Source organism: Macrosteles quadrilineatus, unplaced genomic scaffold (genome assembly GCF_028750875.1).
Source record: "Macrosteles quadrilineatus isolate MER2022 unplaced genomic scaffold, UCM_ALF_1.0 Scaffold_1__1_contigs__length_201487025, whole genome shotgun sequence".
Lineage (NCBI taxonomy): Eukaryota > Metazoa > Arthropoda > Insecta > Hemiptera > Cicadellidae > Macrosteles > Macrosteles quadrilineatus.
Window position 1 is genome coordinate 191777822 of NW_026542594.1, and position 27569 is coordinate 191805390.

The 27569-nt window shown below is 34.9% G+C and overlaps 2 protein-coding genes across 3 annotated transcripts in view; both read right to left on the bottom strand.

The window, feature by feature from the left end:
• LOC128983404 (DNA ligase 1-like) lies at positions 1-18038 on the bottom strand. 2 transcript variants are annotated; one of them, XM_054402687.1, is made up of 18 exons: positions 17923-18038; positions 16067-16138; positions 15599-15709; positions 13792-13973; positions 12976-13074; positions 11733-12224; positions 10632-10752; positions 10110-10320; positions 8924-9109; positions 8289-8417; positions 7523-7662; positions 6705-6906; positions 5987-6193; positions 5201-5417; positions 3182-3417; positions 1736-1933; positions 497-589; positions 1-166 (listed from the first exon to the last, which is right to left on the bottom strand). In XM_054402687.1, exons 1-18 carry the CDS (start codon positions 17940-17942, stop codon positions 86-88), a joined length of 2997 nt encoding a protein of 998 aa, XP_054258662.1. In that variant the 5' UTR covers positions 17943-18038; the 3' UTR covers positions 1-85. The 2 variants fall into 2 exon arrangements, with proteins under 2 accessions (XP_054258662.1, XP_054258663.1); XM_054402688.1 differs by lacking the exon at positions 12976-13074.
• Positions 18039-26295: 8257 nt separating this feature from the next.
• Positions 26296-27569, bottom strand: part of LOC128992775 (scoloptoxin SSD14-like) — a 40065-nt gene continuing 38791 nt past the window's right edge. The window contains exon 10 of the mRNA XM_054416519.1: positions 26296-27134. Within this exon, the coding sequence (XP_054272494.1) occupies positions 26982-27134 (153 nt within the window). The 3' untranslated portion in view covers positions 26296-26981. The remainder of the gene's footprint in view (positions 27135-27569) is intronic.

Sequence of the window (27569 nt, forward strand, 5' to 3'; positions counted from 1 at the left end):
TTATAGCTTCATACAGTGAAAATGCATTTGTACTTTTAAAGTAATGTATATATTTACATCAATAGACTAAACAATAGACTTAACACTAATAGAAATCTTCTTCAGCCACTTTATTCGAATCCTGTTGGTTTTTTATTTGGTCTTGATTTTTGTACATGTCTGCAATCTGTGAAAGGAAAAGTAGTAATTATTTAATTAACTAAGGAAACTCATGGTTTTAAGCTGTTAAAGGCTATGAGAAATTTCATTTGTGATTTAGTAGTACTTCAACTACAATATACAGGGTTTCCTTCACTATAAAATATTAAATTTGAATTTGATTATGTCTTTTTTTTTGTTTTAACATAAACTTTGCTGATAACCTAACCTGACCTAAAATAACCTTACCGTAAACATGATTTGTACATAACAACATTCCTAAGTGAAAAACTCATAGTGGTAGTGAATTAACGGAAAAGGTCCGCAAGTTTTGTCCGAATGTAAAGACAATTTATACCTGTTGCGCAGATGTCGCTTCTTCCGCTGATTTGTCCTCTCGCACTCTCATAAACCGAGGGAATCTCAGCGAAATGCCTTTGTCTGGATCGACCTGTCAGCAAATAGTCTTGAATAGCATCATTTTTTTTTTATAAACAAAAGAGGGCTAAAATCTAACTTGGCCAAGAATAAAGGATGAACATAGAGGGTAATTTTTAAGACTTTTGTGGGGATAGCATACTTATCTGAATGGGAAAGAGTTCAAACTGGCACAACAAACACAAAACTTTACACTACACAAAATATTAGAATATTTTACTGTCGCTGACAGCATTTTCTACCAAGAGCGTTTTGAGTAGGGAAGTGAGAGTTCATTATGACTATTTTCTGCAAAAGGCCATCATACTTCACTGATAAAAATAAAAAGTATCTGAAATAAGAAGGCAGCTGGTAGGTTAGGTAAGGTCAAATACCTTCCTAGATCAAATACGCACCTATACTCCATTCAAACAGCCGTGGCACCTGACGGATTAGGAGACCCCATGGAAAACCCTTGCGGCCTCCTAATCCCTCAGGTGCCACGGCTGTTTGAACGGAGTATAGGTGGCGTCCCCATCACAAATAATAAATGTGAAAGTTTGGATGTTTGTGAGTACGTCACGTTTCGATTATTCCACTAGAGCTGAATATACCACAGATGAACATAAGACTATTCTTATTTTGAAACACTGCTAGGACTCTGCCACACTGGCTTCCAAAGTTGACGATATTCTTATGATTCGAGTTTCTAAATTGGTGTCAACCAGCTGCTTGTCAATATTTTTGTTGGTTTATTTACAATAATTGGGTTTGACCATTACATTGGATAAAAAGAATTAAATATAGACCGTCAGCTGTGCTGCGGTTACCATAGGTTCTGGCGCACACCGCTTGCGTACGCCGTTAACTACATGGCGCTCCAAGCGATGTGCGCCAGAACCTATGGTAACCATGGTAACTGCAGCACGGCTGACGGTCTATATTTAATTCTTTTTGTCTATGATAAAACACAGTTAAATGAGCTGATGTTAAGTCAGTTTACGCAAGTTTCGTAGGCGTATTCAACTCTTAACTATAATTTACATCAGCATATTCTGTCATTCTGTCGGTGGTTCAGTTGTACAACAATATTTTTAAAACTGGTGACAAAATATGGGGTTGGAACATCTAGCTCTATCAATATTTGGTATTTTTACTTAGACTTTCTAATGTCACTTACGATGCCAATAGCAGCGTGATGTACAGGAGACAAAGACAAGTCTGCGCACTTGACCTCCCAAACTTGCGCTGCGTCGAACCAGTGATCGGGCTCGTGGCCGGAGTCGTAGCGATAGTACGGTCGAGGACTCGGAATAATGGATGTCTTCAAAGTCTCGGAATGTTTTTGTAATGCCTCGTCACTGAAGCCGGTACCAATCTGTGAAAAAATGTTCTTTTGAATGTCTCACTCAAATAGGCTTACTAATTATTGTATTCTATAAACTAAATATTCTTGTTTAGCAATTACTGTATTGTGTACCTGATTGTTTTAATACCAAAAACAGCTGATGTTCATTATTCTAGATACAGTACAACTCCGGGAATTTTAAAGAAAAATCCTCATTTTCGGTACTAAATGAACTTTTAACTTTTAATTAATAATAAATAAAAATCAGAACATTTTTACAGTTTACAATGCTCATAGTACAAGTGTTCTGTACATGTTATTAAGTTAATAGTGTTCCATCAAAGTCCAAAATTACACACTGGCTAAATGTGTTTAATAACAATTCTTTGGTATTTTGCAAAACTTATTACTGTAGCTTTACGTTTTTAAAATTGATGAAGTAAGCAATTCGGATAATCGGCGATTCGGTTAATTGGAGTTCTACTGTAATTAATTTTTCAAGATTTGAGCTATTTCAGCTAATAGAAAATTGATAAGGCAAATCAAATCCAAGTTCATTTTAACTTATTTTAAGTGATTTCAAAAATTTAAATAAGTTTACTAATGATTCTTTTGCATTAAAATGCTTAATATGTTTAGCAATATTATGTTTATTAATATAATTAATAATTGAAACAAATTTAAACCCTTATTGGACCTTTGTCATTAAATTGACTAACCCCTATAAGTTGTATGCAACACAAAAAACAAAAAAAAAACCAATGGTAGTGAATTAACAGAAAACAGAGTATAATAGAGAGAGGGTATAATACTACTCAGACTAGCATAATCATATTTAAAAATTTTCAAAAACACTTTAACAAATGCGAGGATGATATAGCTCCACCAGACTGCAGGATTTCCTAAGCGCTCCTGGAGCTCTGAGCTTTTAATTAAATTAAATTAAAATAATTAACTAGGCAAAACCGTAGAACAGCTTTATATCGCACCTTGGATTTCATCGGCTCCTTCTGAGCACTCCGGGGAAGAAATTTAAGTGTTACTGGTTTAGAGGTAGGCGTAGCCTGTTTTGCGAATTTATTCTCCCCTCATAATTTACGTCACAAATGAAGTAAAGAAGGCAGGGCTGCTAACATGTGAGCTTGTTTTGTCTCTCTAAATACCTTGTAATTTGGACTGTGTTTAAAAAATTTGAATTTTACTACTTTACGATGAAACAATGAAAACCAGATGAATCATTCTATGGTGAAAATACTGTTTCTCCAAGTCCTCGCTCACCTTGCAGACCGTTTGATATTCCTCAGTGTCAGGGTTGTAGCAAGCCAGAAGGAATCCTCCGTACACCCCCGCCCTCTTCCCCTTCCCCAGGTATCCCCCCACCACCACCAGGTCCAAAGTGTCCCCGACGCCGTCCAGGTAATCCTTCTTTAACTTGAGCCAATTGCGGGACCTCTTTGCTATTTCGTATGTAGCATCCGTCTCCAATGTCTTGACCATTAGCCCTTCGCAGTTCCCTAGTGCAAAAACACAACTTTTACAATCTTTGAAAATATTTTGATCTCATCTATATACTTAATATAATAAGCACAACAATATCTATATAGGCTACAATAAGGGTTTTTTGTAATGTCTCTTTTTTTCTTTTTGCCTGTCCTTCTTAACCGAGTTTTTCAATTTAGGTGTCAATTTAAAGCTTATGATCTAGCGAAGGGACGAATTGTAAGTGAAAAGATAATGTCTAGGGGTTTTCTCCTTGTTTGATTATTTATTTCTAGGGTTCACTTTCAAAGATCCAGTAATGCTGATCAACTTTCTTATTAAGGTTTTGAATGTGAATTGTGATTTATTTACAGCTGACCTTTAAGTTAAATGTTTAGCCACAGTCAAATGGTAAATAAGAGACAAAGCAGTTTATGAAAATGGGTTCTAAATAGCTTAAACGCTACTTTTCTGGATAGTAACCTGACTGCGGCAAATAAATCACTCTTTGAGGCAAAGATCTACAGATTAAATTTATTGCAAATTAGTAGTTTTATTCACCTAATAACAGCCGTAAACAATCATTATCTTTGAAAGGTGAAAAGGTATTGCATTGTTCATTTTACCTCGGACACAATTGTTAACTCGATTTAAGTGCACAAAGAGGCTTTTGTATGACGATTTTTTGTAAATCTAAGATCTGCTTAGAAGCAGGGAGATTCTCATGTATAAACATTGTTACATTGGCAAACAATTTTGAACAACTTTTGTTCTGGTGGAATCCATTTATGAGTTTTTACTAGAATTTCCTTTACCCAATCCAAGCAAACACCCCATTTTGATTCAGTCTCAAACTTAAAATGATCAATATAACTAGCCTACCAACTTTAAATAACACATCTTTTATATTTTTAACTCTTTGTAAATAATTACAATGTAGAACCATCTTGTGCGTATGTGTAGTAGGCCTACACTGAGTTTACCTAACTGTGTCTGTTAAACCATTATATTGTTTATTTAACACTTTTGCTGCGGCACGTCAAATGGCAGGCGTATCCCCAGTGCGGCGCAGCCCGCAGCGTCGAACAAACCCGATTGCCGCGTGTGATTGGCTTTCCAATTTCGGTCTGACGAATAGCAAATAACGTGCGGTGATGACCTGCTTTACAACGAGAGTCAACGTAGTTCGCTAAACATCCACAGATAGCAGCACTGCTTGGAATGTAGCCGGTCCCATTGGAATTTACAAATGGAGGGAAAAAGACGGGACAAAAAGTTGATTTTTAAGCTAGCCAGACGGGGATTTTACAGGGAATTTTACTACCAACCTACACCACTTAAAAGTGCAAGTCACACACTACACGCTAAGGTGGTATAGGTCCGCTTTTGACCGACGCTAGAGTAAAAACAAAGATATACAAAAGGCATTGCCGACCGTTCCCGATCGGGTACGGACGCATCGTAAGGGGGCCGAGCACCATACCCAATCAGGAACGGCCCCACTCATCGTGTTAAGGGCTATTGTTTTGATTTTTGTTTGATATCCATACAGTTTACTCTGAGCGTGTGTGTGTTTTCTTTGTGATTTTCGTTTGTATTGGATTTGTGATTTGTGTTCTACTCTTGTTATGTTTTAGGTAGGCTACTTTATTATCTGAACACCAACATATCAAAATATGATATTATGCTAATCAAAATATGAGAAGTAATTAGGTTCCTAACCCCAGAACTTTTTTTCCTTCTCTGAGCTCTATCTCTATCCAAAACATGTGTTTGAGAACAGTTTGAAATTTAACTTTTTTTTTTGTAAAAACTGACCTTTGACAGATCCCTCGAGGAATTCCTGCATCTCCTCCAATATACTGGTGTCGAGACTGGTCGCAAACTCAAACTGTTCCGCGACTACTTGGAAGTTCTCTCTGAGTAGTTCTCGGCGCTCGACCAACGGTTTCTTGACCAACGACTCTCCGTTGAGGTAGAGCAAGTCAAACATGAACACGCACACCTGCACCTTGATCTCGCTTTCCACACAATCCTGTAACAGATTAAATATCATTCAGTATTCATTAAAAGTAGGCCAGCTGATTTGAGTTTTTGTGACTTCTAATTACTGATGTTTTTTTCCCCGCAGGAGACTATGATGTCTGCAAGATTATGAAAGATGTTCAAGATTTAGCGTCAATCACGGAAGACGAAGATGTAATGCCAATTTAAAGTTTTTGATATCATGGACGATGTCAGAAATGAGATTCAGTCAATGATAAATAAGGAAGATAATTTTTGAAGATTTATTAAAACATTGGAAATGAGCTTGTGTTCTTAACAAAACAAAACAACAAACTAAACTTGATTACAATTTATAATTTAAACACAATACTGTATTTGAAAAAAAAACATTCTTTCAGCAATAAATAAAAGGAGTTTTACTGTGGGTACTGTTTACTTGTGGACTGAATTCAAATGATTCAAATGATTTATTTGGCCATTCAGTACAAACAGACAATAGGCTACGTCAATACAATACAATAGAGCTGAAATAAACACATGCAGGATCTCATTTGAAATAAGTTTGCGTTTGATTTCAATATCTAGAAGCGCAGTTACCTTTTTCTTCCTAGTACTGAGGACTTGGAAGGGTTGTATCCGTTTGTTGACCTTGTCCCAGGCTACGGCCTCCGTGTCCAGTACACAAGACTTGACCTTCGGCCCCAGACAACTCGGCAGTCTACTGACTATGTCTGGGTACTTGCCTGTGTTGTCTTCCTGGTTACGACTGTAGATGCTCACCTTGCCATCTTCACCCAGGTGAATCTGAACAGACATTTTGAAATGTGTAAAATTATTTTGCGACGTTGTTTTCATTAAATTTCCATGTATTTAATCCCAAAAACAGCAGTTTGCCGTCTGTTAAATCTTTAATCAGCTGTTGTCCAAATTTTTTAAAATTTATTACTGTAGGCCTACAGTAAAGAGCTCATTCCAGACACGAGCTGGTTCTAATAATTTGTTTTTAAATAGTCATCAAACAAAATTTATACTAAACTCAATTCTGAAGATAAACATCACCAAAAAGAAAAAGTTTCAGGGTAACGAGTCGAATATTCTATTGGCAGTGAATGGTTAGAAACAAAAACATAACCTCTCCTCTCAGAGAAATTGTTCGTAGTGATTGTTGTGAAGTCCTTGAGTCCGTTTGTGATTTTGACTGTTTCCAAAATGGTGACACTTTGGAAGATTGATCCAAACAAACTATTGTAAGTGTGGCACAAATATACAAAACCTAAAAAAATAAATTATTCTTAACTGAGTTTTCACTCCTCACCTGAGCTCTCTCTCCGTCGTACTTCCACTCACAGGTGAAGCGAAGGCCGTCAAAACGCTGTAGCACTTCCGATACTCCTTTGGACGGATGCGCCAACATAGGCTTGAGCGGGACGCCCGGAGTAAGGCGGCAATGTTCCGGTAACGCTCTGACACCCTCCGACAGGATAACCGGGATGATCAAATCGTAGTTGGGACACTCACTGAGAAGGAATTATGCTAATCAATTATTAAATTCTTTGAGACACACTTTTGTGTATTTTAAGCTGAATATGAACGCAAAGTGAGAAGATCTGTGGAGCTTTGTCACTGACTGAGCAGAAACTTCAGTCAGGACTATTTATTAAAAGCCCAATGACTGAGGACAGCTGGACCTAGTTTTGAAGCATTAAAAAGCAATTGACTTTTTACAGGATTGAACTGGCAGCCCTCTGACCATTAGGCAAGCACACTCAGATAGGCATGTATTAAGAAATTCCGGGTTCTCTAGCAATTCATTGTCACGATTACTAGAGTAGCCTATGAAAACTTAATAATCCTAATAAAATTTCTGAGGTGAAATGTAATGGTACGCTTTTATCAATTTGCCCATATTTGGATCACAGACGAAGATGGCATAACCTAACATAAACTAAAAAAAACATAAAATTTTAAAACTTAACAGCCAACCTTTGATTTTCCTGGGTTTTATCTTAGAGGTCAGAAATCAAACCTTTATCATCATCCAACTATTCCATAGAATTTAAAAACGTTCAGTCCATGAGATTAAAATAAATAACATTTTAAACTAACATCTAAAAAATATCAAACCAAACTGACCAATATGTTGTTTTGATAATAAGGGCTTCTTCGTCAAGTTTTGACTTGAATGAGTCCGCAGACATTGATTTCGCCACATCAATCGTCTCTGGAGGGTATTCTTGACCTGGAGGTGTCGTCACACAAGCCAAGGCTAGCGCCTGGATAGACAATAATACACAATATAAACAAAGCGAACAACAACCTCGGATTCTACAACCCTGGGTTTACAATCTTCTATTATTTATCCAGACAATACCGTAGTGGTCAGTCTTAATAGTTGCCACAGGATTCACAAGCGTAACAATAAATTATGTTCTTGTTTAGTTTAGCCTATACATAAATTATTTATGCTCCGTAATGAATAATGTTTCTTTATGGCTTTTTTTAAGCCGAAAAATCTCAAGTTAAAGAAATTTTTAGGGTTTCTCAAGGGTCTGAGGAGGGTAATTAACAACAAACATAATCAGTTGCTAATTTTATTCAGCCACATAGCTGGTTGAATAAAACCGAAGAGGTTAATTATAAAACTAAGTAAGTAGTACAATTGAGTTTTGTTTCCGCCAATAGTACGTGAGAAACTGTTTTCTACAATTAGAATCAAGATTTTGTTAAAGGGTTTATTGGAATAGTAGACTTAGCTAAACCAAAATCAGTTTAATGTATTCAAACCAAAATCAGGTATTAAACATTTCACAATTTACTATGTAAGATATAAAGCCAAAATTCTTTTTGAAATATTTTCTAGTTATTCAGTGATACTTTAAGAGTAAGTATATTTACTTACCTGAAGAACCGATTGCTCAGCCAACCCGATGCGGAGTTTTCCAGCGAGGGATCGAATCAAAAACCGGGCTTCCGAATAGCGACAGGCTACAAACATCGACTGAATCTTGTCCACTTTCTTTCCCATCGACTGAAAAAAATAAACACTTCAGACATAATAGCTATTTACAATTTAATACATTTCTACTCTGCAGCGCCAGATTCCCAGCCATACTTCATTTAAGATATTCATACAAAGCTCAACATTTACAATGCTTTAATATATTCAATAATTCCATATGGTGCAGGTACATGGGTATTTGGCAAAGGAAAATAAAGCCTTGAAGATAGTATTTGGACCAACAAGAGAAAATGGAAAATTTAGGATTAAACGCAACAAGGAAATTGGAGACCTGTATTATAGCCTACTCCAGACATTATAGTCGAAGAAAAAAGTGGTTGCACATGTTAATTATCAGAAGAGATGTTGGGGCTTTGATAAATGTTGTGTAAAACCCAGAAGGAGACCTCCTGGATGTCATCTGTAGGCCCCAAAATATCTTGAAATAAAATATGTACAGCAAAATATTCTACCAAAAATTGTGTGTTTTTTAAGTTTTTTTTTAATAATCAATTACTCTACAATTAATAACCCACCGCTTGTCCAGTCATCTGCGCGATCTCCTTGAGTTTGTCGAAGACTCCGCGCACTGTAAGAGCAGCAGGTTTGAACATCATTCTCTGCGTAGAGCGACTTTGCTCAGCCACAATGCCCAGATCTCCCGCCGCAGCAGCGTCTGACTTGATCTGAGCCATGGACCGACCAGTGCTCTGAGCTATAGCCTGGCAGAAATAACATGGAAAGAGCTACATTAATAATGGTCTAAATATAGATTTTGTTTATCTGTGAGGGTTTACTTTTGAGATTACAGAAGATTCCTGGTTGGAAGATAGGATTTTTTTAAAGAAATGCAGTTCAACTTGTTTTATTAACACAATATTTTATATTGACAACACTTACAACTACACAACTCCAACTATCCTAACTCTAATCATCAGGATCGCCAGATATCTGGATCACGTCAAGCAGAAAAACCCTATAAAAAATAAAATGAAAGAATTTCATTGCAGTTTTTTACAGTTTGCAGGAATCCATAAAAAATTTTAACGTGTGCTAATTGTGTCCATCAGGTGGCAAGTCTATTGTAGTCTCATATCAATCGGTGTGTGGCGAGTCATCTGCTTAGTGCCAATTTAAATGTTCGGATAAGGTTCAATCCCAACTGATTGGTAGGTATAGTTGACCCTTTAATGTAGTTATTTATATTAAAACACATAAGAAAATACAAGAATCTTGTAGTCAAGTTTACCTGCTGTAAACTTGTATCCAAATGAATTAAATGAATTTTCTCACATTCATTTAACGTTGTCATTATGTTATAATCCAAACTGATCATCCAAACATATTCAGTATATGAATTATGTAATAATCAATGTTTAGATGTACCTATAGCAGCCTATTCTTTTTTATGAGGTTGCCAGCTCTTTAAATCTCACATATGCTGAGCGTATGGTGAAATGATTTCAATGCGTGGAACGTATTTTTAGCAAAGCAAGGGGGTGAGCCAGCACAGTACCAGGGTGAAAAACTGATAAAATTTAGTGGTAGGCACCAGGATCCGAACCTATCGCTATGACATCCCTGTCTTCGAAGATCATCCCGCTGCCAACTGTCCCAGTTACGTATTATATCAATGGCAGAGAAACACCCATCATACATAAGAAAAACTTCAAAACATTTCTCAAACAAAAATAACTAAAAACGTAACGGGAATTATTGTACCTTTAACATAGTGGTTTCAGCCACACCCAACTCCAGACTGTGGTAGGCCGGAGCGAGCTTGTTAAGACACAGGTAGACGGAAGGTAAGAGGTCGTCAGGACTAAGTACGATCACTGAGCGAAGGTAGTTCGACAGAATCTCAATCATTTTGAGTCGGGCACTCACATTCTCAATCTCTTCCATCGTCCGAGCTAAAGCCAGGTACGGAACTCTGAAATAAGGAATAGAACATGAATCAGTAAAAACTACCAAGAAAACAGGTGAAGATTGGCTTCAAATGGAACAGTCGAAAAGGGAAAAACAGGGATAAGTACAATAAGAAAGAGAGGAATGTCATTCTTTGGACATTTATTAAGGTCTCCAATATCCAGAATAAGCAGAAAGATTGTAGAAAATTGTGGAACAGAAAAAGCATAAATAAAAGGAAAGTAGAAACATGGATCTAAGTTAGATAGAATATTCAGTTTTCAAAGGTCAAGGTGAACCCCATTTTCGCTAAACAAAAAGATTAAAAATACTTACTTGTCTTTATGCTTCCAAAACGCATCATCTATGGGGTGGTATTTGCTTTTTGCCGGGTTGTAGCTAGCGCCTGGATCTTGAGGTGGGGGAATGGCCTTCCCATCTTTGTCTTTCTTAGGGGCTGAAAATTATGAACAAGGGTAAAATTAAGTAATATGATTTGTTTTTAAAACGTAAGATAAGTATTTACTGTATTTTACTTTAAATTGAGAGTTGATCATAAACAAAGGTCTCCAAAGTTTCAAAAGGTCTTTAGACGTTCCAACCAATCCTAATGGGACACAACAATTGCGTTAGTGTTGAACTGAAAACTTGTACTTCTCATACAAAAAGGTGTAATAATTTTATTTTACTACCATACGAAAAGCTTCTATCTATTCCTACCAATATTTGAAATTGTCATGCTCTTAGAAGAATAAATTTAATTTAATAAGCTTGCAAGCTATGTTTTACAGTCAGTTGTGTAATGGAAACGGGAACGCATGGAATAGTTATTAGTTATAGTTCTTCCAATAGTCATACAGTAGAACCTTGAAAACTAGACTCTCATAGGGATTATAAAATAATACTTGTTATCAAGGTTGACTTCTTATTGAGGCTTGCAATAACATGCGATTAGGGGTGAAATAATTTCAAGGGGATTTTAAAATGGCCCTTGTTATCACAAGGGTGACTTGTTATCGAGGTTCTACTATATTATATCGAGGTATAGGCCTATATTAATCCTACATGTAAGTCGGTTCTAAAACTCTGAGCGTTCCCACACTGGACATTTTACGACCACACCACTGTTTACTTTACAGCACCGTTCCCACACTGGACATTTTACGACCACACCACTGTTTACTTTACAGCACCGTTCCCACACTGGACATTTTACGACCACACCACTGTTTACTTTACAGCACCGTTCCCACACTGGACATTTTACGACCACACCACTGTTTACTTTACAGCACTCTAATAAATAATTCAGTGTGTTAAAATTTCAATATTTGTATCCAATTAGGTCTTTGATCTTTACACAAGCTAGAGAGGCAACTTCAGTTAAAATCATCGTTCTAGGATTCACACTTCATGTTGAACATTCTTTTTACTCACCAAAGAATGAAAGTAATTCTTTTTTCTTTACTGAAGAGTCTGATGAAGTGATGTTTGACTTAGGAGAATTATTTTCTTTCTCTTCTTTGACATCTTTCTCTTTTTTTACCTCTTTTTCTTCTTCGACACCTTTTTCTTCTTTGACATCCTTTGCATTTATTTCTGTTTCTTCGATAGGTTCCTTAACCTCTTTCTTTTCTGATTTAATCTCTTCTTTAACTTTAGGTGATAATGTAGAGGATTTTGTATTCTTAAACATACTTAACTTTGATTTTGGTGACTGTTTCTTTCTTTTAGTTTTACTGTCGTTTGAACTACTTTTAGAATTCTTGCTTTCTTTTGAACTTTCTCCACCAGGCGATGATATTGATGCTGAGGTCTCTGAATCTTCAGACACCTTTTTAGGGGGGCTACTTTCCATTTTTTCTTCCTGACTCTTATTTTCTTGAAGTGGTTTAATGTCTGTTTCCAGTGATTCGTCATCATTTTTATCTGAAATCAAAACACACCATTCTTTAAAATGTTTGATAGGCCTAGAGAAAAATAAAATTCTTGTTTTAATTTAATTACTTTGAATTAATGGCAATTTTGGTATGGATCTAGTTTGTGGCTAATTTTAACAAGGTTTTAGAAATAGGTACACAAAAGATATAAACTTCCGATGAACAATTTTAGTTGATTTGTATTTGCATTTTGTTGAAGTAACTTATATAGATCCTTTGAGCTTCAGAAAAATGGGGCCATTTTCTTCTTTTCTTAGGTACATAATGAAAAGGTCTAAAAAATGTTTTTAAACGGAAAAAAATAAACTAACCATATTGGATTGTATATGTCAATGCTTCATGCAAACTAATAAGTCAATCAACTGCAACTAAAAGGTGACAAAAATTATCAAGTAACCTGGAAAAATATGTCTAAGTTTTACAGTAACTATTAAACAAAAATAGTTTTGTTACCCTACCAACTACCCAACTTACCATGACACAGTATTAAACCCACTGCTATAATCTGTTCACAAAATTTAGACATTTTAGGGGAAGCGATTTCACCGCCTCCACCTCACCCTAGGTTTGAAGAAAACAGCAGACAGCTGATCAGCTGGTATATGCATTAAGCTAAAAAAATGCTGTTGGAACCCAGGAAACCTTCCCCTTAAACTGCCTAAATTTTGTGAACAGTCTATAGTGCACTAAGATAGTAGGATAGTAGGATCTAGCCTACTCAGGATAAAGTGATTATGTACCTTCTGAAGTGCTAGATTTTCTTTTAAAACATCCTCTCTCTTCCAATATTTTCTTGATATTGGGACTAAGAGTATTGCCCGGGGGTAAGGTTCTAGGAGCTGAAAAATGTCCATTATGTTTCAAGATTAACAAATGAAGAAAGTGTCAGAAAGAATCTAGTGTAGCCTAACCTTCAATTATGTAACCTAATCCTAACCTTAATTATGTACAATTTAATTATCCATGTGAATGAATAGGGGCAATCCAGAAGTATGGGCAACAACATAAACAACAACAGAATATTTTATTGATGGGATGGTAAAATACTGAAAAAAGCTGAACTAACGACTTAGTGTGCACTTTTACTTTTCTCCTGTTCGTCATACTAAAAATATGTACCCAAAAACCAAGCCCAAACTTCAGAAATTAATCCCTCAGTCCAAAAAAAATGATGAGACGATTAGAAACAAAGGCAGCCTTTAGAGAACAGTTTAGGTACAACAGAACAGTGTCAAACTGAAATTTCCAAACTAAGCTTAGTGTGGTTTGGTTACGTACAAGGGATGAAGAAGTCTTGCTATAATCTAGCTCTAGATAGGAATAGGATACTTGGAATAACACAATAGAAGTGGCAGGACATTGAAAAAGATGACTTTAAAAGGTGTAAGAGAAATATAGATAAAGAACATAACAAATGTGGATTTTCCAACCATTTTGAGCCTCAATTCAGTTTCATCTTTCATGAAAGTGAAGAGGTTAAATTCTCAAGTAAAGTCAAGATAGAGCAGTCATAATTTATTTTCAGATCATGGAAATTGAATACTAATTGGATTTACCAGTTTTTCTGATAGGTTTTCCATCTTCTTTTGAAAAATCCAACAAAGGTGAATGTGCTCGTTTTCTTTCCTCTGGCGATTCAAGTTTTTCATTTTCAGATTTTATATTTTCTTCACTTTTGGATTTTTCAGGGATTTCCCCTGCTGATATCCCATTAACTTTCTTCTTTGCAGGAGATTTTCTGGACATACATTCAAATCGATTATTTTTAACTAGTTGTGAAACGAAACTAACTAAAATATAAGAGGCTAATTTTTCCATGAATAAATAATTCAAAGCATATGTGAAATAAATATAACTTCTTCAAATATATTGATGGAGTCCATAGTCACTTATAGCAGATATGTGGTCTTTAGGCAACAACCTTGTCTAAATCAACCGTAATTGTTTTTTCTTTTACCTTTTCCTATAGGTTAGATTTGATCATTTTACTGCCTTTTTAAACTAATCTACTATTACAAATTTTACAGTCTTTTACCAATCTACTAGATTAGTAAACACAGCAATGATAACTTTGAACCACAAGTTACGTTTTTGAGGTTAGCCTTCGGATTACGTTGAATATATAAAAATTGGTGTAAATACCTGCTTCTTAGTAATCTAAAATGTTGTTATGACGCAACTAGTTTCAACTTCTCATGAAGTCATCATCAGGCGTCCAGGGGATGTGATAAGATAAGATCAGTTGCAACGACTGCCCTAAATATTATATTGGCTAGACAGCTTGTTCTTTCAAGAAAAGATTTAAAGAACATCTAAGAAAAACAACGCCCGCTCAAACCTCAACCTTTTCCAAACACTTAGTTTCCGTTTCCGATAATCATAATTACACAAATATTGACAGCAACACGACCGTGCTGCATTTATCTAACGACCATTTTTGTACACTAGAAGAATTTGAAATTTACCAAGCTGTGAAATTTGACAAACAAAATATTTTAAATGACAAACTATCTTTCCAATCTAATTATATTTATGACACGGCCATCAAGGTACTTGAGAGAGAGTCGGGAATGAATAACAAAGGAGTGATGTCACAACGCCGCGACAATCTAGACACTACATCCATCCGGACGTGACGCATCATAAGCGATGATTGTTACCATTTTTAGTCTTTCAATCGCAATAGATAAATATACCTTTTTACTGTTTCTGTGTTCATGATCGTGTCCATATTCGTTTATAAATGTATAATATGTGTATCGACAATTTTCTGAAGAAGTGATTTTCACATCCCCTGGACGCCTGATGATGACTTCGCCTGAGAAGTTGAAACTAGTTGCGTCATTGCAACACAAGTTACGGTATGAACAGACCGAGCATGGTATGGTATCAGTATAAAAACATCATAATTACGAAGCCGGACAAAAGGCTATGCAAGCTGGTAACGCCCGAGCAGTAATGCTACTGCTAGGCTTATTGTTTACGCTCTGCAGACGGCTCGTCTCTCTTGCCAACACGGCCAAGATAGTACTGTGATTTTTAATTTTTTAGTTTATTGCACATCATTTGTAACTTGAAATATAACTTGTAATAATTATTTCAAGTGTTAATTTCTGAACAAATTACAAATTAATTGCTATTTAAATAACTTGAATAAGCTAATAGGCCTATATAATATATTATGTTATTTTATTTTATTCATTATTTTGCCTCCTGAACTGTAATTCATAATACTGGTAATACTGGTTATGGCCTAAAACAACCATGGATAATCGCAAGTGTACTTTAGTGAATTCTTAACAAATAGTCTATATAAGTTACGGTATTATAAACACTGATATTTAAGGTACGTATCATACTCACTCTGGGCTAGTTTTCTTGATTTCCTCCTCTTCATCACTGCTATAAATTACTTTGACTCTCTTTCTTTTTCCACTTTTCGGTGAAGGACTCTTGTTAATTTCCTTTTTATCACTGTATGATAAGAACACATTTTTCACTAGATTAAAATTTGATCCATGAATCAAAGTATTATTTAATTGCAACAGTTTAGATGAAACAATGGAATACTGTCTTACATTGTCAATAAAGCCAAATTGTGATTGCCTTAAAGCCAACTTCAATACAGAATATTTTCGGAGAGAACTTTTGCAATTTGTTAAACACTGCAATTGCACAAGGAGACGTAAACTTCCAGACATAACAAAAAATTTAATTTTACATATTACATGCTTCTGTTACTGTCCTGGGTAAGCCAAAACATACTTAGCAGAGTTGAAAAACAAGTTTATTAAGTTTTGAGCACTCTCTTAATACTTGTTTCCTACATACCCGCTTTCTTCTTTTGCAGAAAGTTCCTCATCATCTGTCTTCTTAGGAACAGGTTTGCGGTTGAAAAATGATCTGCAAAAAACATCATTTTTAACTACCAGTCGGAAAACCAAATAAGAGATAGGCCTAACATGAGACTTACTTGTTGATTTGTTTAAGCAATGAAGCAGTTGAAATTAAATTAGTTAAAAAATGATTAAAAGTGAGTAAACAAATTGAAGCTAACCCCTTAGTTAACATTTGTATTAATTACGTTTTTTTGACGTCTTTGCCCTGAGCTAAATGTTTGTAACATTTGAAATCATTACGTTAAGTAGGTTTATGCACTATTAAAATCTAGTTTTAAAACAGGTTCAACATTTTATAGGCCTGATTAATTGTTTGCAATAGGCTATAATTTTAGGGTATCAGTCAATGATTTTAGACAAAATCAGTGATTCTGAAAACTTCAACAAAATAATTAAAATTTTTAAACCTAGGCTATAAGAAAACTTAAGGTTATAACAAAACTAGGTATGTGGAATGTAATCAGTTCAGTCCACTCTTGTACTGTACTGGCTTGCCCCTTACTTTGCTGGAATTAGATACGTACCACACACAGGCCCGCTAAACTGGCCCGAATAGACTTATGTGGACGGCCAAATGAAAATAAATTTGGAATAAAAACTTCACCAATATCTTAATAATTTTTAATTTCATGAGGCCTTTTGCCAGCTATGCTGGCATCATCAGACACATCACAAAACAAATGAAAGGTTAAAAATGCTGCCAACCTCTTAAAATAGTGTAAGTTAATTTATGAAAGGTTTCTTTTTAAATGCCGATATTAACTTTGATAGGCCTGTGAGAGATTTAAGCCTTCAGTATTATAATTCAATAAGAGAAAACAAGAAGGGCCTAAGTAGCCTACCGGTAGTAATTTAAATTTGCTTTTCAAACTATAGGCCTACCTAAGTTTAAATTCAATTTGTATTAGCCTACTAATTTTAAAATGTAAGCCTGGGCCCTAACTTAACTTGGGCCAAAATAAATTTAGGCTGAAAACAAATTTTACTTACAATGTTCCTGAATTTTGTTCGGTAGGCCTACCGTGAAACTGTATTCTGTTACTTCTACGATTGCTAACATTTTTTGTAAACGAATAATGGTAGAAAGTGTAATTTACATTCACAAAATTAAAATGTCTGCTAGGCTCACAAGGCAGTAATTCTTGATAGTCTTTATTGACACAACGATTAGTAACAAGGATTCTTCTGCATGATTGCAAGGCGGTTTTGTCATATTGTGCAAACAAATTTTCAAACATTAGAAATTTGGAATCGGGAAAAAGGCAAAAATCATAATCATTGAAAGTAGGCAAAACCTTTCCAAAGTTAAGTCGCCATATCGCGTTTGTTGAACTAGATGAAAATTGACACATTTAAAATAGACCAGTTAATTAGTTAATACTCAGTGTACCACAACACTTGAAAAATTCACCATTGATAAACTAGGCTCTAACCTATACTTTGTTGGTTCATTTAAATGTTGAACTGTTCATATTCTAACAAAGCTATTCACAACCTTTCTCCTTTAAGGTTATAGTAACTGGTATTTAATAACAAACTTGATCAAAAATACGGTACTGCATCTCACCGTTGTGTGATAAGATAACTATGCCTATTAATTACAATGACATAATCAAGAAACTTGATAAATTTATTGGTTATTTTAGAACAAATAAATATAGGCTACATATTGGTTGGTAGGCTCTGTTCAAATTTGACAGATAACCTATACACAACCAAACTTAAATAAACGGGAGAAATTTAAGAATATATGCAACATAATAAGAAAAAAATTATTGTTTAACTTACGTAATACTCCTCTGAGACATAATCTATCAATTATAAGAATAATGAATTATTTATTGTGAGATAAACATTAAATAAAATTAAAAAGATCAGAGCATCAGACCGAACTGAATAATAACAGAATGGCAGCAGAAAGCGGAGAAAAGTAAGAAGAAGATAGTTCACTCCCGCCTTTCAAAGCTTTATGAAACAATGGCGGGAACTGTGCCAACTGTGCGAACATCTGTGGGAACATCTCAAAGAGTAAAACTGTAGCATTAGTGAGAATGTGTATAAAAATAACGCCTAAACGGTCTTTAACTATAATTAAATTACTAAAAGTATTAAAGCTTAATATTTAATACTTAAATTTAATTTAATGCTTGCGCATTTTTAATATCGTTATTTCATTGTGTTTCACTCACCATTTAATTGTGCAAAAACAGTCTGGAAGTAGCATAAATTAATGAGCCGGTTCATTATAACCTAACCTTTACCTTCCTAATCAAACCTCACTTCAAAACACTTAATACAGTCACGAATCCGCATAAAGCCCGACCTACCTTCCTCACATGCCTAAAATAAGAACTATAGCTCGGTCGCTTAGAAAACGACCTCCTCCAGCATTGGTTTAGCATTAGCGCGCAGGTCGTTTTCTAAGCGGCCGAGCTATAACTGATTATTTGGTTTCAAAACGAATTGATTTCATTCCGCATTATGTCTACCATAAACAGCTGTTTGCTCTCCTGCTCACTCAGTCCACAGTCCACATACCGACCCATCCAGACCACAATTAAATGACAAACTTTTATTGCCTTTTACCATCCTATAGCTATGCCATATTGATTGACCATCAGTATAGCTCAATGAACTATAGATTCGTAATTTTAACCTTCGTTTACGACCACTTATGAATCTCTCCGACAAAAACTGATTGCATTTTTGGATTCAGCGTGAAAAATACTGTAAGTAGACATCTAAAAATTACACGATATCGCATTGTAGATATGTAAAATATTTGCCAAATAATTTTCCAAAGTCAATGCTACATTTGGTTAATGTAAATCCCAAGTAGCACACATCGTTGGCCCAACGTTGGGAAATGGTAGGCACGGTTGGGAAATGGTTGGCAGAAATTTTAACCATTTGCCAACGTTGGCCCAACGGAAACTGGTATTCGTTGGCCCTACAAAGGAAAGAATCGTTGGGCCTTCGTTGGGCATTTGTTGGGTTTAAGTATAAAACATTCTAAAACGAATTTTAACAAATTGATTTATTTAAAAGTACATAAATGTTATGGCAGCAGAATATAAGACAAATATTGTAAAAATTTGGATCAATAATGAATGTAGTCAGATGATGTTGTGATACTAGATACAGTGGGGAACACCTGCTTAACATGTAATAATTATTATAATTCATTTTTTTTTATATTCTTTAACTTATTTAAGCAAGTTTTTAATAGTTATAGAGAAAAGATTAATTAATTATATAACAATCAATTATAACAGTAGCCTACTAATCTAATGGCAATTAAATAATCTATAAATACTAGTATCCTCTCCAACTACCAGAAAAACAATTCAACTACTTGAGGTCTAAACAGATTAACAGAATCATATTATACTGTAGCATCAAAAATAAAAATATTTAAAGTATTAATTGTTATCATTGCACCTGTCGGCTACTCTTTCACCACTTGAAAACACTCTAAATCAACAAGCACAGTTAGCTCAGAGGTAAGGCGTGAGGCTCACAAGTCGAAGGTACCGAATTCGAGACCCGTCCCGGCCAAAAAAATTTTATCTCGTTTTATTTTCAAAATAAGTTTTTATGAACTATTTAATCAATTTACTCAACTCATAATTATGCTTTTCATACAAAATCTTTATTATTTTGTGTTTTTTATGTTTATGCCCAATGGGATGGTTGGCCCTTCCGCAAAAATTGGTTGGTTGGCCAACCGTAAGACTGAGTGCCAAAATTACCGTTGGCCAACGATCGACAGAAACGTTGGGCCAACGATTTGCCAACGATTTTTGCTACTTGGGATGGGATTTATACTTGCAGTATCATAAGTCAATGCTAAATCTAGTTCACGTAAATCCGTAAATGAGATCTCTCCTTACATTATTCAAAGTCAATGTCAATTGCACATCTGCTTCACATAAATGGGATGTCTACTTGCAGTATCCAAAGTCAATGGCTTCATCTGTTTCTCGTAAATGACTATGATTTCAAAGTCAATGGTAGGCTATATTTGTTTCACAAAAATGGAATGGCTATAAGTCAATATCGTGTATTCGCTTAATTCCAACGTCCATAATTATACCATTTTTGTAGTTTTGTTTCGATGATTAGATTAACAAAAATTAACCTTGAAAAAACACATATTTGGTGTAAAAGACAACAAAATGGACTTGAAGGTTTGTAAACTCAACTGGCTTCCTAGGCAAAAAATCAAAGCTTTCATTGACCAAATCTCACACTTTACAAAGTTATGATTAAACCTATTTGGACGTACGGGATACAGCTTTGGGGAACGACAAGTAAACCCAACTTAGCAATTATTCAATGATTTCATTCAAAGGCGCAACGAAGAATAGTTGATGCCCCGTGGTTTGTCTCAATTCAAACAATCCACAAAGATTTTAAAATACCTACAGTAATTGAAGAAATGAAGAATTAGCAAGAAATATCAAGAAAAACTCGAAACCCACCCGAACAATATAGCCGTTAACTTGCTGGAAAATAGTGATTTTCCCAACAGACTGAAAATTGGGAAAGTTCTTGAACTCCCATACCGATTTGTATAGTTTTAGTTATGACTATTTAATTTTGCAAGATCTTTCACTGGGGAGATTCTTGGTCAAGTCACTTATTTATATTATCCCTTTTACTAATTGTTCACAGTACTGAGCAGATTGTAAAATAACATGAATAAGTAAAAAAAAGATTACATAAATGTTATGACTCTTTTGTTGACCTTTTAGTGAATTTCCCTAAAGGAAAGTAGTTATTGCCATAAGGTCTCGGCCTGGCACCGATTTTTCATTTTGATGTCCCCAGAGGCCAATACCTCCATTCGTTCAAATTCGTGTCTGTAAACACGAGAACTTGAGATATATTTTTGTCTAATTTTGATTAAATTTGGTTTAATGGTGTAAGGCGGGATTAACTTGAATGAGTTCGCAAACCAGCATGATCGGACCATGGGAACTGGGAACGGGGTTTAACAGAGGGTGGGGGGGAGGCTAAATGGTGTAAAAATTGGTTTTTCTCATTTTTGACTTTCAAAATACAATATTTCCCAATTTCACTCTAAACCATTTTAAATAGCAGGAACCAAATTATTTAGTATATCAAAGTGTTTTTGTACAGTTATTGGTTAGGGAGAAAATTTAAAAAATGAATAAAATTCCCATGTTTATTCTTATGGAGAACATTGTAAAATGTTGTAGTTTGCTTGTTTATAGATATATTTTGAACAACTTGGCATTTTTTTTTGTTTTATACAAAGCTATAATAATAAAAAAAACTTTATTACACTCCCTGTAGCAGCAAACCTAGGTACTTGTTAAACCTAATGTATTCAAATAGATTTTAATTGACAATCCTATCAGGCAAATGGAAATTCTCCTGCAGGTATGCTGCTGCTATTTCTTGTTATCTTGCAAATTATGCCGTGGCAACCAATAAGCCCATAAGACCCATGTTAAATTTCTAAAAGTATAAATTAGTGTAGGGATAGGGAAACACCCTGTTTGTCTGATTAAAACCATTTCAGATTCATACCTTCTAGTTCAAGCAAACTAATCAAACGGTATCATCAATCTGACACACAGGGGCAGCTCCAGAGGGCAGGCCAGGTAGGCCCGGGCCTAACCAAATTTTTAGCAGATTTTTCAAAATTATAAATAAAGAAATTCAATTATTATAAATAAAGTTCAACACATTCATTCAAACTAATTATTTTGCATTTAAATTTTAAAATCACCCCTTTTTTGCGGGCAAATCTCTTCAAACCTCTGGTCCCCGGTCAAACTCTTTCTTGATCCTTGTCAGGCCTACCCAAAAAAATATTCCTAAATTAGCGGGGTATGCACATTTTTTTTATCAGGAGCTCGACCTTTTGGCCGAGTCCTTGGTAGAATCTGATTAGTGTCTCGCATCCTTCGGGAGCAAGAGTTTCAAAAGCATGGCCAAACTCATTAAAACATTGTTTGTGTGTTCACCCCACCACACAAGTGTTAGGTGTATTTATTTAGTGTATGTGTGTATGTTGGTGAAAGTCCGTGCTCTCATTTGGTGGCTAAGGTGGTGTGTATGGGCAGGTTCTTCTGTTTCGGACCTCATCTGATCGTAGGCATTTCAGTCCAGAACCTTTTTTTAAGTTAAGTTTGTGAATTGTTTCTTGTTGATTTTTTTTGGAGTTTGGAACTACTGACTAAAAGTAAGATGGGATTGTTCGCACCACTGCTCAATCCAAACGCTGCTGTTTTGAGCAAGATTCGTCCAGTTGATGGTTTGGAGGTGGAACCTTTGTTGGAGTTTTTGGGAGAGGTGCTGCACCTGAGAAAGTTCCCAGGCATGGCTGACCCAGTTAGTGATGAAATTGCTGGTGTTGTTTGCCTGAAACCTCTTGGTGACAAAATGTTAGATTGTTTGAGACGGGGTGTGAATTTTGACACTTTTCATCATGAAGGTTTGAATCAAACTGTTTGCTATGGTTGTGGTTGTGGTCAATCGGGGCGGGGCACATCAGGCGAGATTGTTACCAGAAAGTACATCTTTGGTCTTTGCCCAAAAACTTAAGTTGCTCACAAGGGGAAAAATTACCCAAACTGCCCTGTGAGGTTGTAGTTAAGGAGAAGGCCCGTTGTCATCCGTTTCTGTCTAGACTGTTGTGTGTTTGTTAAAATGTATCTGTGTAAATCGTTTAGTGTCTTTTTTGTTCAAAAACCTTTTATCGTCTGTAAAGTCATGAATTAAGTGTGCCAACGTCAGATGAGGTTCCGGATGGGAGGCTTTTACCAGTTGCTGTCTTCGGAGAGGGTCGCCCGTGGAGACACTACACCTTTTCCCTCTTCGGGCTGCCAGCTACCCTGCTCCTGGAACCAGTAAGCCGCCCTCCGCCTTCTACCACCACCGCCCACTGCTAGTGTGACCACTGCCAATGTGTACAACCACCCGTCCTCAAGTTACAATTTTGAACTATTTTCAAATTTTTAAAAACTTTCTTTTAAGTTTCAAAGGGCCCCCATGAAATATTTATTATTGGTTGTTTATTAATAGTATTGTTATTTATTTATTTGTTAATAGTATTTTTATTGGTTAATTATTCAGTTGCCATTGTAAGTTCAGAAGAATTTGATGAATTTATGTTTGACAAAAACACTTTGTAATTCTTTGGATGGCTGTATTTTGTCGTCTTTTTGTTGTTGAATTTTTGATATTATAGGTTGATGTTCCACAGCCTAACAAATTTTAGGTAGGGATGTGGGGGGAACACTCGCACTATCACTATGGGGGGCATGCTTCCACTTGTTGTTAGTTAGGAGACGGTGCGAGGGGTCGGCTCAGATGGTCTCCGACTTTACCAGTTCCATTAAAAAAACCGGCTTTCCGGCTTAACAACTAGAAGGAAATTCCCGTCTTCAAACTGGTAAAATATTGGCAGACATTTTGTATGTATTGTAGCAATCCATCTTTGGGCCAGGCAACAATTCAACAGCTGTTTGGGTTTAAAACAGTTGTTGGGGGTTTAAAAAAAATTTGATTTGAGAACTTGCTCTGAAGATGTATTGCGACACAACTGGAATGGTCAGTATTTTTTGTTGGAATAACACATAAATAGTTCATATGTGTAGATTTTGATAGTTTACCCATCTCAAAAATTGATTTAGCTGAGTCTAGGTGGCTTTAATTTAATTCAGGATTCAATTCAATTCAATTTATTTACTGCAAAATCCATTGTACAACAAGTGCCATGCATAAAGATACAAAGTTATACAATCAGTAATACTAAATCATCAATATACTGTACGTTTGAAACATAATAAATAAGAATTAATTAATAGCGCAAAGTAAATAACAAATAAACTCAAAATAAAAACAGCAACTGGCAATTATTGAGGCAAGATTTGTGGATTTAAAATAGAGCAAAATAAACATTTGAGAGAAAAATCAAGCAACACTAAATAAATACAATAAGTGAAAAAAGATTAGTTGACGGGCAAAAGGAATACAACTGATCCAAGACACAAGATGCATACGAATCAATAAAGAAGACTTAATAATAATACTTCTAGATAGTGTATACAATTCTGAAGAAAAACAAAATGGTAGCATTACAAGAACAGGATCAACGTGGACAAAAGAATTCCAACCTTCCATCCAAGTTTAAATTCAAGTTGTAATGGTTCTGAATAAGCAAGGAGATTATGTACTGTTTCCCTCCTTTAACACCTTTGCTGCTGACGACTGCAATCGGATTCCCGCAGCGAACGCATCGGCGGATCCAGCCAGAACATAAAAAAATGCTCAACTATCGGGTAGGCCTGACATTGAATAATGCTGGGCCTGGCCTACACTCTTACCAAATAATTACTTAACTGCCAGAAATTGACAAATTTATGTATTTTCCCTCGTAACATACTTAACCCTGCAAGTGTATTCCACTGTAGTATCTTTCATTTTGACAACATTCGACTGAATAAAGGATATTTTGTCTGAGCATCTTCTGTGAACACCAAAACATTATCATCGTCTTTTGCAAATGAGACAACATTTTGAACAAACCCGTGGGTGCCAAGACACCATCATCGTCTACCGCGATTTCGGAAATATCTTGAACATTTCCACGAAAGCCAAGACTAGTTATTTTATCCTGACATCCGGAAAATACATGAACACCTACCACCATTGCAATTTGCAAAGATATCATCATTGTATTTTGCGATCGCGGGGACATCATTATCGACTTTCATGATCGTGGCGAAATTATTGCATAACAACCAATAAACCAAAAAAATTTTCACCAATTCAGGTTTTTTAAAATAATACCAGTAAACCGAATCCAACTTCAAAAACGGGTTTTATTTTGAACCCTCATAAAGTTCACACATTTTTGTTGTTTGAAATACCTATGACTTATGGCAAAAATTCCACACAATATGTAAAAATGTAAGTACGCCCCCCCTCAGCAAAGTCCTGGATCCGCCTCTGAGCGAACGTGTTAACTTGTGCTTCAATATAAGTAGGATGTGAAAATAATTTTTAAACACCATTATTTTGTAAGATCACAATTTTTTATGTAATTAACAACTTATGTTCCAAAACAATTGAAGGAATAGCAGTAGATTTTGGCTTATATAAAACTTATTAACAATAGCAATTCATTAAGTACTATAACAAGAGGCACTAATACAATCAAATTTATATCGAGGCTCTTTAAAATTTGTGTATATAACAAACCTTACTGTATTATTAAGATCACAGTCACATTTGAAAGCTTTGCGAATTGTGTACATTAACTTCATTAAAAAGAGAGCAAAACGAGTTTTGAAATTAAAACTGTTAACATGAAAATGAGTTACGACCTTACCTTATGATGGATTCAAATATGGAATGTAAAGGAATAAAACATTTGAGTATAAAATATACTAATGAAACAGTTTTTATTACAAAACAAATTTCAAAAAACACTTCTGATATGTTAACTGTTAAAATAGTTTTCACTCATTTTAGGGAAATAACGGGAAGTCCACTTAAAAATACTAACACTGTTAAAATGAATGAATTTGAATACAATACAAGATTTTTTCACTAATAAGTTGTGTTTTCAACTTGTAAAATAGCCAGGCGCAAAATGTATTTTCTAAACTGAGAATAATGGACGACATAGACATGTTTTATTTGCACATAACATTCTTTACATGTGTTGCTACATACAGAATAGGTGCATTGTCAGAGTTAAATTATCAGAATATAAAAAAATTAAATAGTAATCAAGAAGATTATGTGAATTAACAAAATTGACTGAAAAACTACTCCAAACTAAAGGGGTATTGTGAAAATCTGCAATTAAATAAAAGGCTCTGTCAATTAAGTGTTTACCTATTTTATTAATAATAATAATCAATATTAGGGATGGTCAAGTCTCGAAATTTCGGGAAATTTTAAATCTCGTTACACGAGACGAGATTTCTTTTTGGCCGAGATTTTTATCAAGACAAGAATTAAAAAAAAAAAAAAAAAAAAAAAAAAAAAAATTAAAAACGCCTGCAGAAAGTCAATGCAATACACGCAATACAGGAGCGTGTTGTAGTTGCGTTTCCTTTGCGAAGGCATTCTTATTTAATTAATTCTATAAATGTAAATATTATTTTAATTATTTTAATAATATTACTTTAATAACATTTGAGAAGTTTTGTTAAGTGTAAGCAGTGTGAGGAATGTTTTATTACTATAAAAAGCCAAAACAAGTAACTATTTTATAAAAATTAATATTGCTTTTATTTTATTTTAGGATAAGTTGAACTCTATCCTAACTGTTATCACTATGTTTCCTAATCGTAGGCATTTTTAATAAGTTAGGCGTGATTAATAAAAAAATGTTATGCTGATGTTTTTTAATAAAAGATTGTAAATATTCTTGCCTGTTATCATTATTTTTGTATTTAAACAGTCATCTAACAATGTTACAAAATCAGGTAAACATTTTGAACGTGCATTTCCCGTTGTGTATGAGAAGGGAAATCCCGTCTCGATCTCGTCTTGAAATTTTATGAGAAATAAAAAATCTCGTCTCGTCTCGTCTCGAACTAAAAATTCAATCTCGTCCATCCCTAATCAATATTTCATAAATTATTGCAAAACAGCAAATTTTGGATTTTTTGCTTAAAAACTAGAATATATGCAGTTCTGAAAATAAAGTAAAAGAATATGTTTTATAAAACTTAAAAGAGAAGGAAAACATACGGTTGTGATAACGAAAAAGACGAGACTATTACTATGAAAAACTAACAAATTTGAATTTTAAAAAATTGGGGCCAGATTCAAACGATTGAAAAAAATCTTCTTCAGTCTAACCCGCAAACATCACCACTGTCTTTACGATAATCTGCGTTGGCGTAAATGCGGTCGCCTTTTTTGGCGATAGCACATACAATGGAGCCTCTGACTCCAAATCGTGCCATTTTGTGACCAAGTTTTTGTAGGCTCTTGACTAATGGCTGAAAAATGCAAATTATTTTATTAATAAACCCTATTAATCTACTAGTGCAGTAAAGATACTTTATGTCCGAGTCATTCATACAATTTTCGTATAGTTAACATAAAACATAAGGAAGAACTTACTTACTTAAAAAGAAAACAAGTTACATCAGTGTTAACGTTTTTATTTAGTAAACTAAGCATTGACGCCTACTTTGTTTTCTTGTCCATACAATATCGCCTGTTCAAGTGTGGAAAAGTAAAAACAAATGCAGCAAACTATAAGCTATTGCGGAAAAGTAAATTGAGTGAATTGAAGTAAAACTAGTGCCACACCAATAAAGATGTAGATAAACCTAAACCTATTGTCACAAAGTAAAAAACTAGTGCAGGAAAGTATTAAAAAATTACTGATTAAGACGAGTGCTGCAAAATGAAAGATTGTACGAATCAGC

What these genes read in the sequence shown, in the direction of transcription:
- LOC128983404 (XM_054402687.1), bottom strand. Translation starts at nt 17,942, where the DNA reads ATGTCTCAGAGGAGTATTAC. An exon ending in AGAATTACTTTCATTCTTTG is followed by an intron (nt 10,753 to 11,732) that starts GTGAGTAAAAAG and finishes CATAATTTTCAG; the next exon opens with CCCCTAAGAAAGACAAAGAT. An exon ending in AATATCAAACGGTCTGCAAG is followed by an intron (nt 1,934 to 3,181) that starts GTGAGCGAGGAC and finishes ATTTTTTCACAG; the next exon opens with ATTGGTACCGGCTTCAGTGA.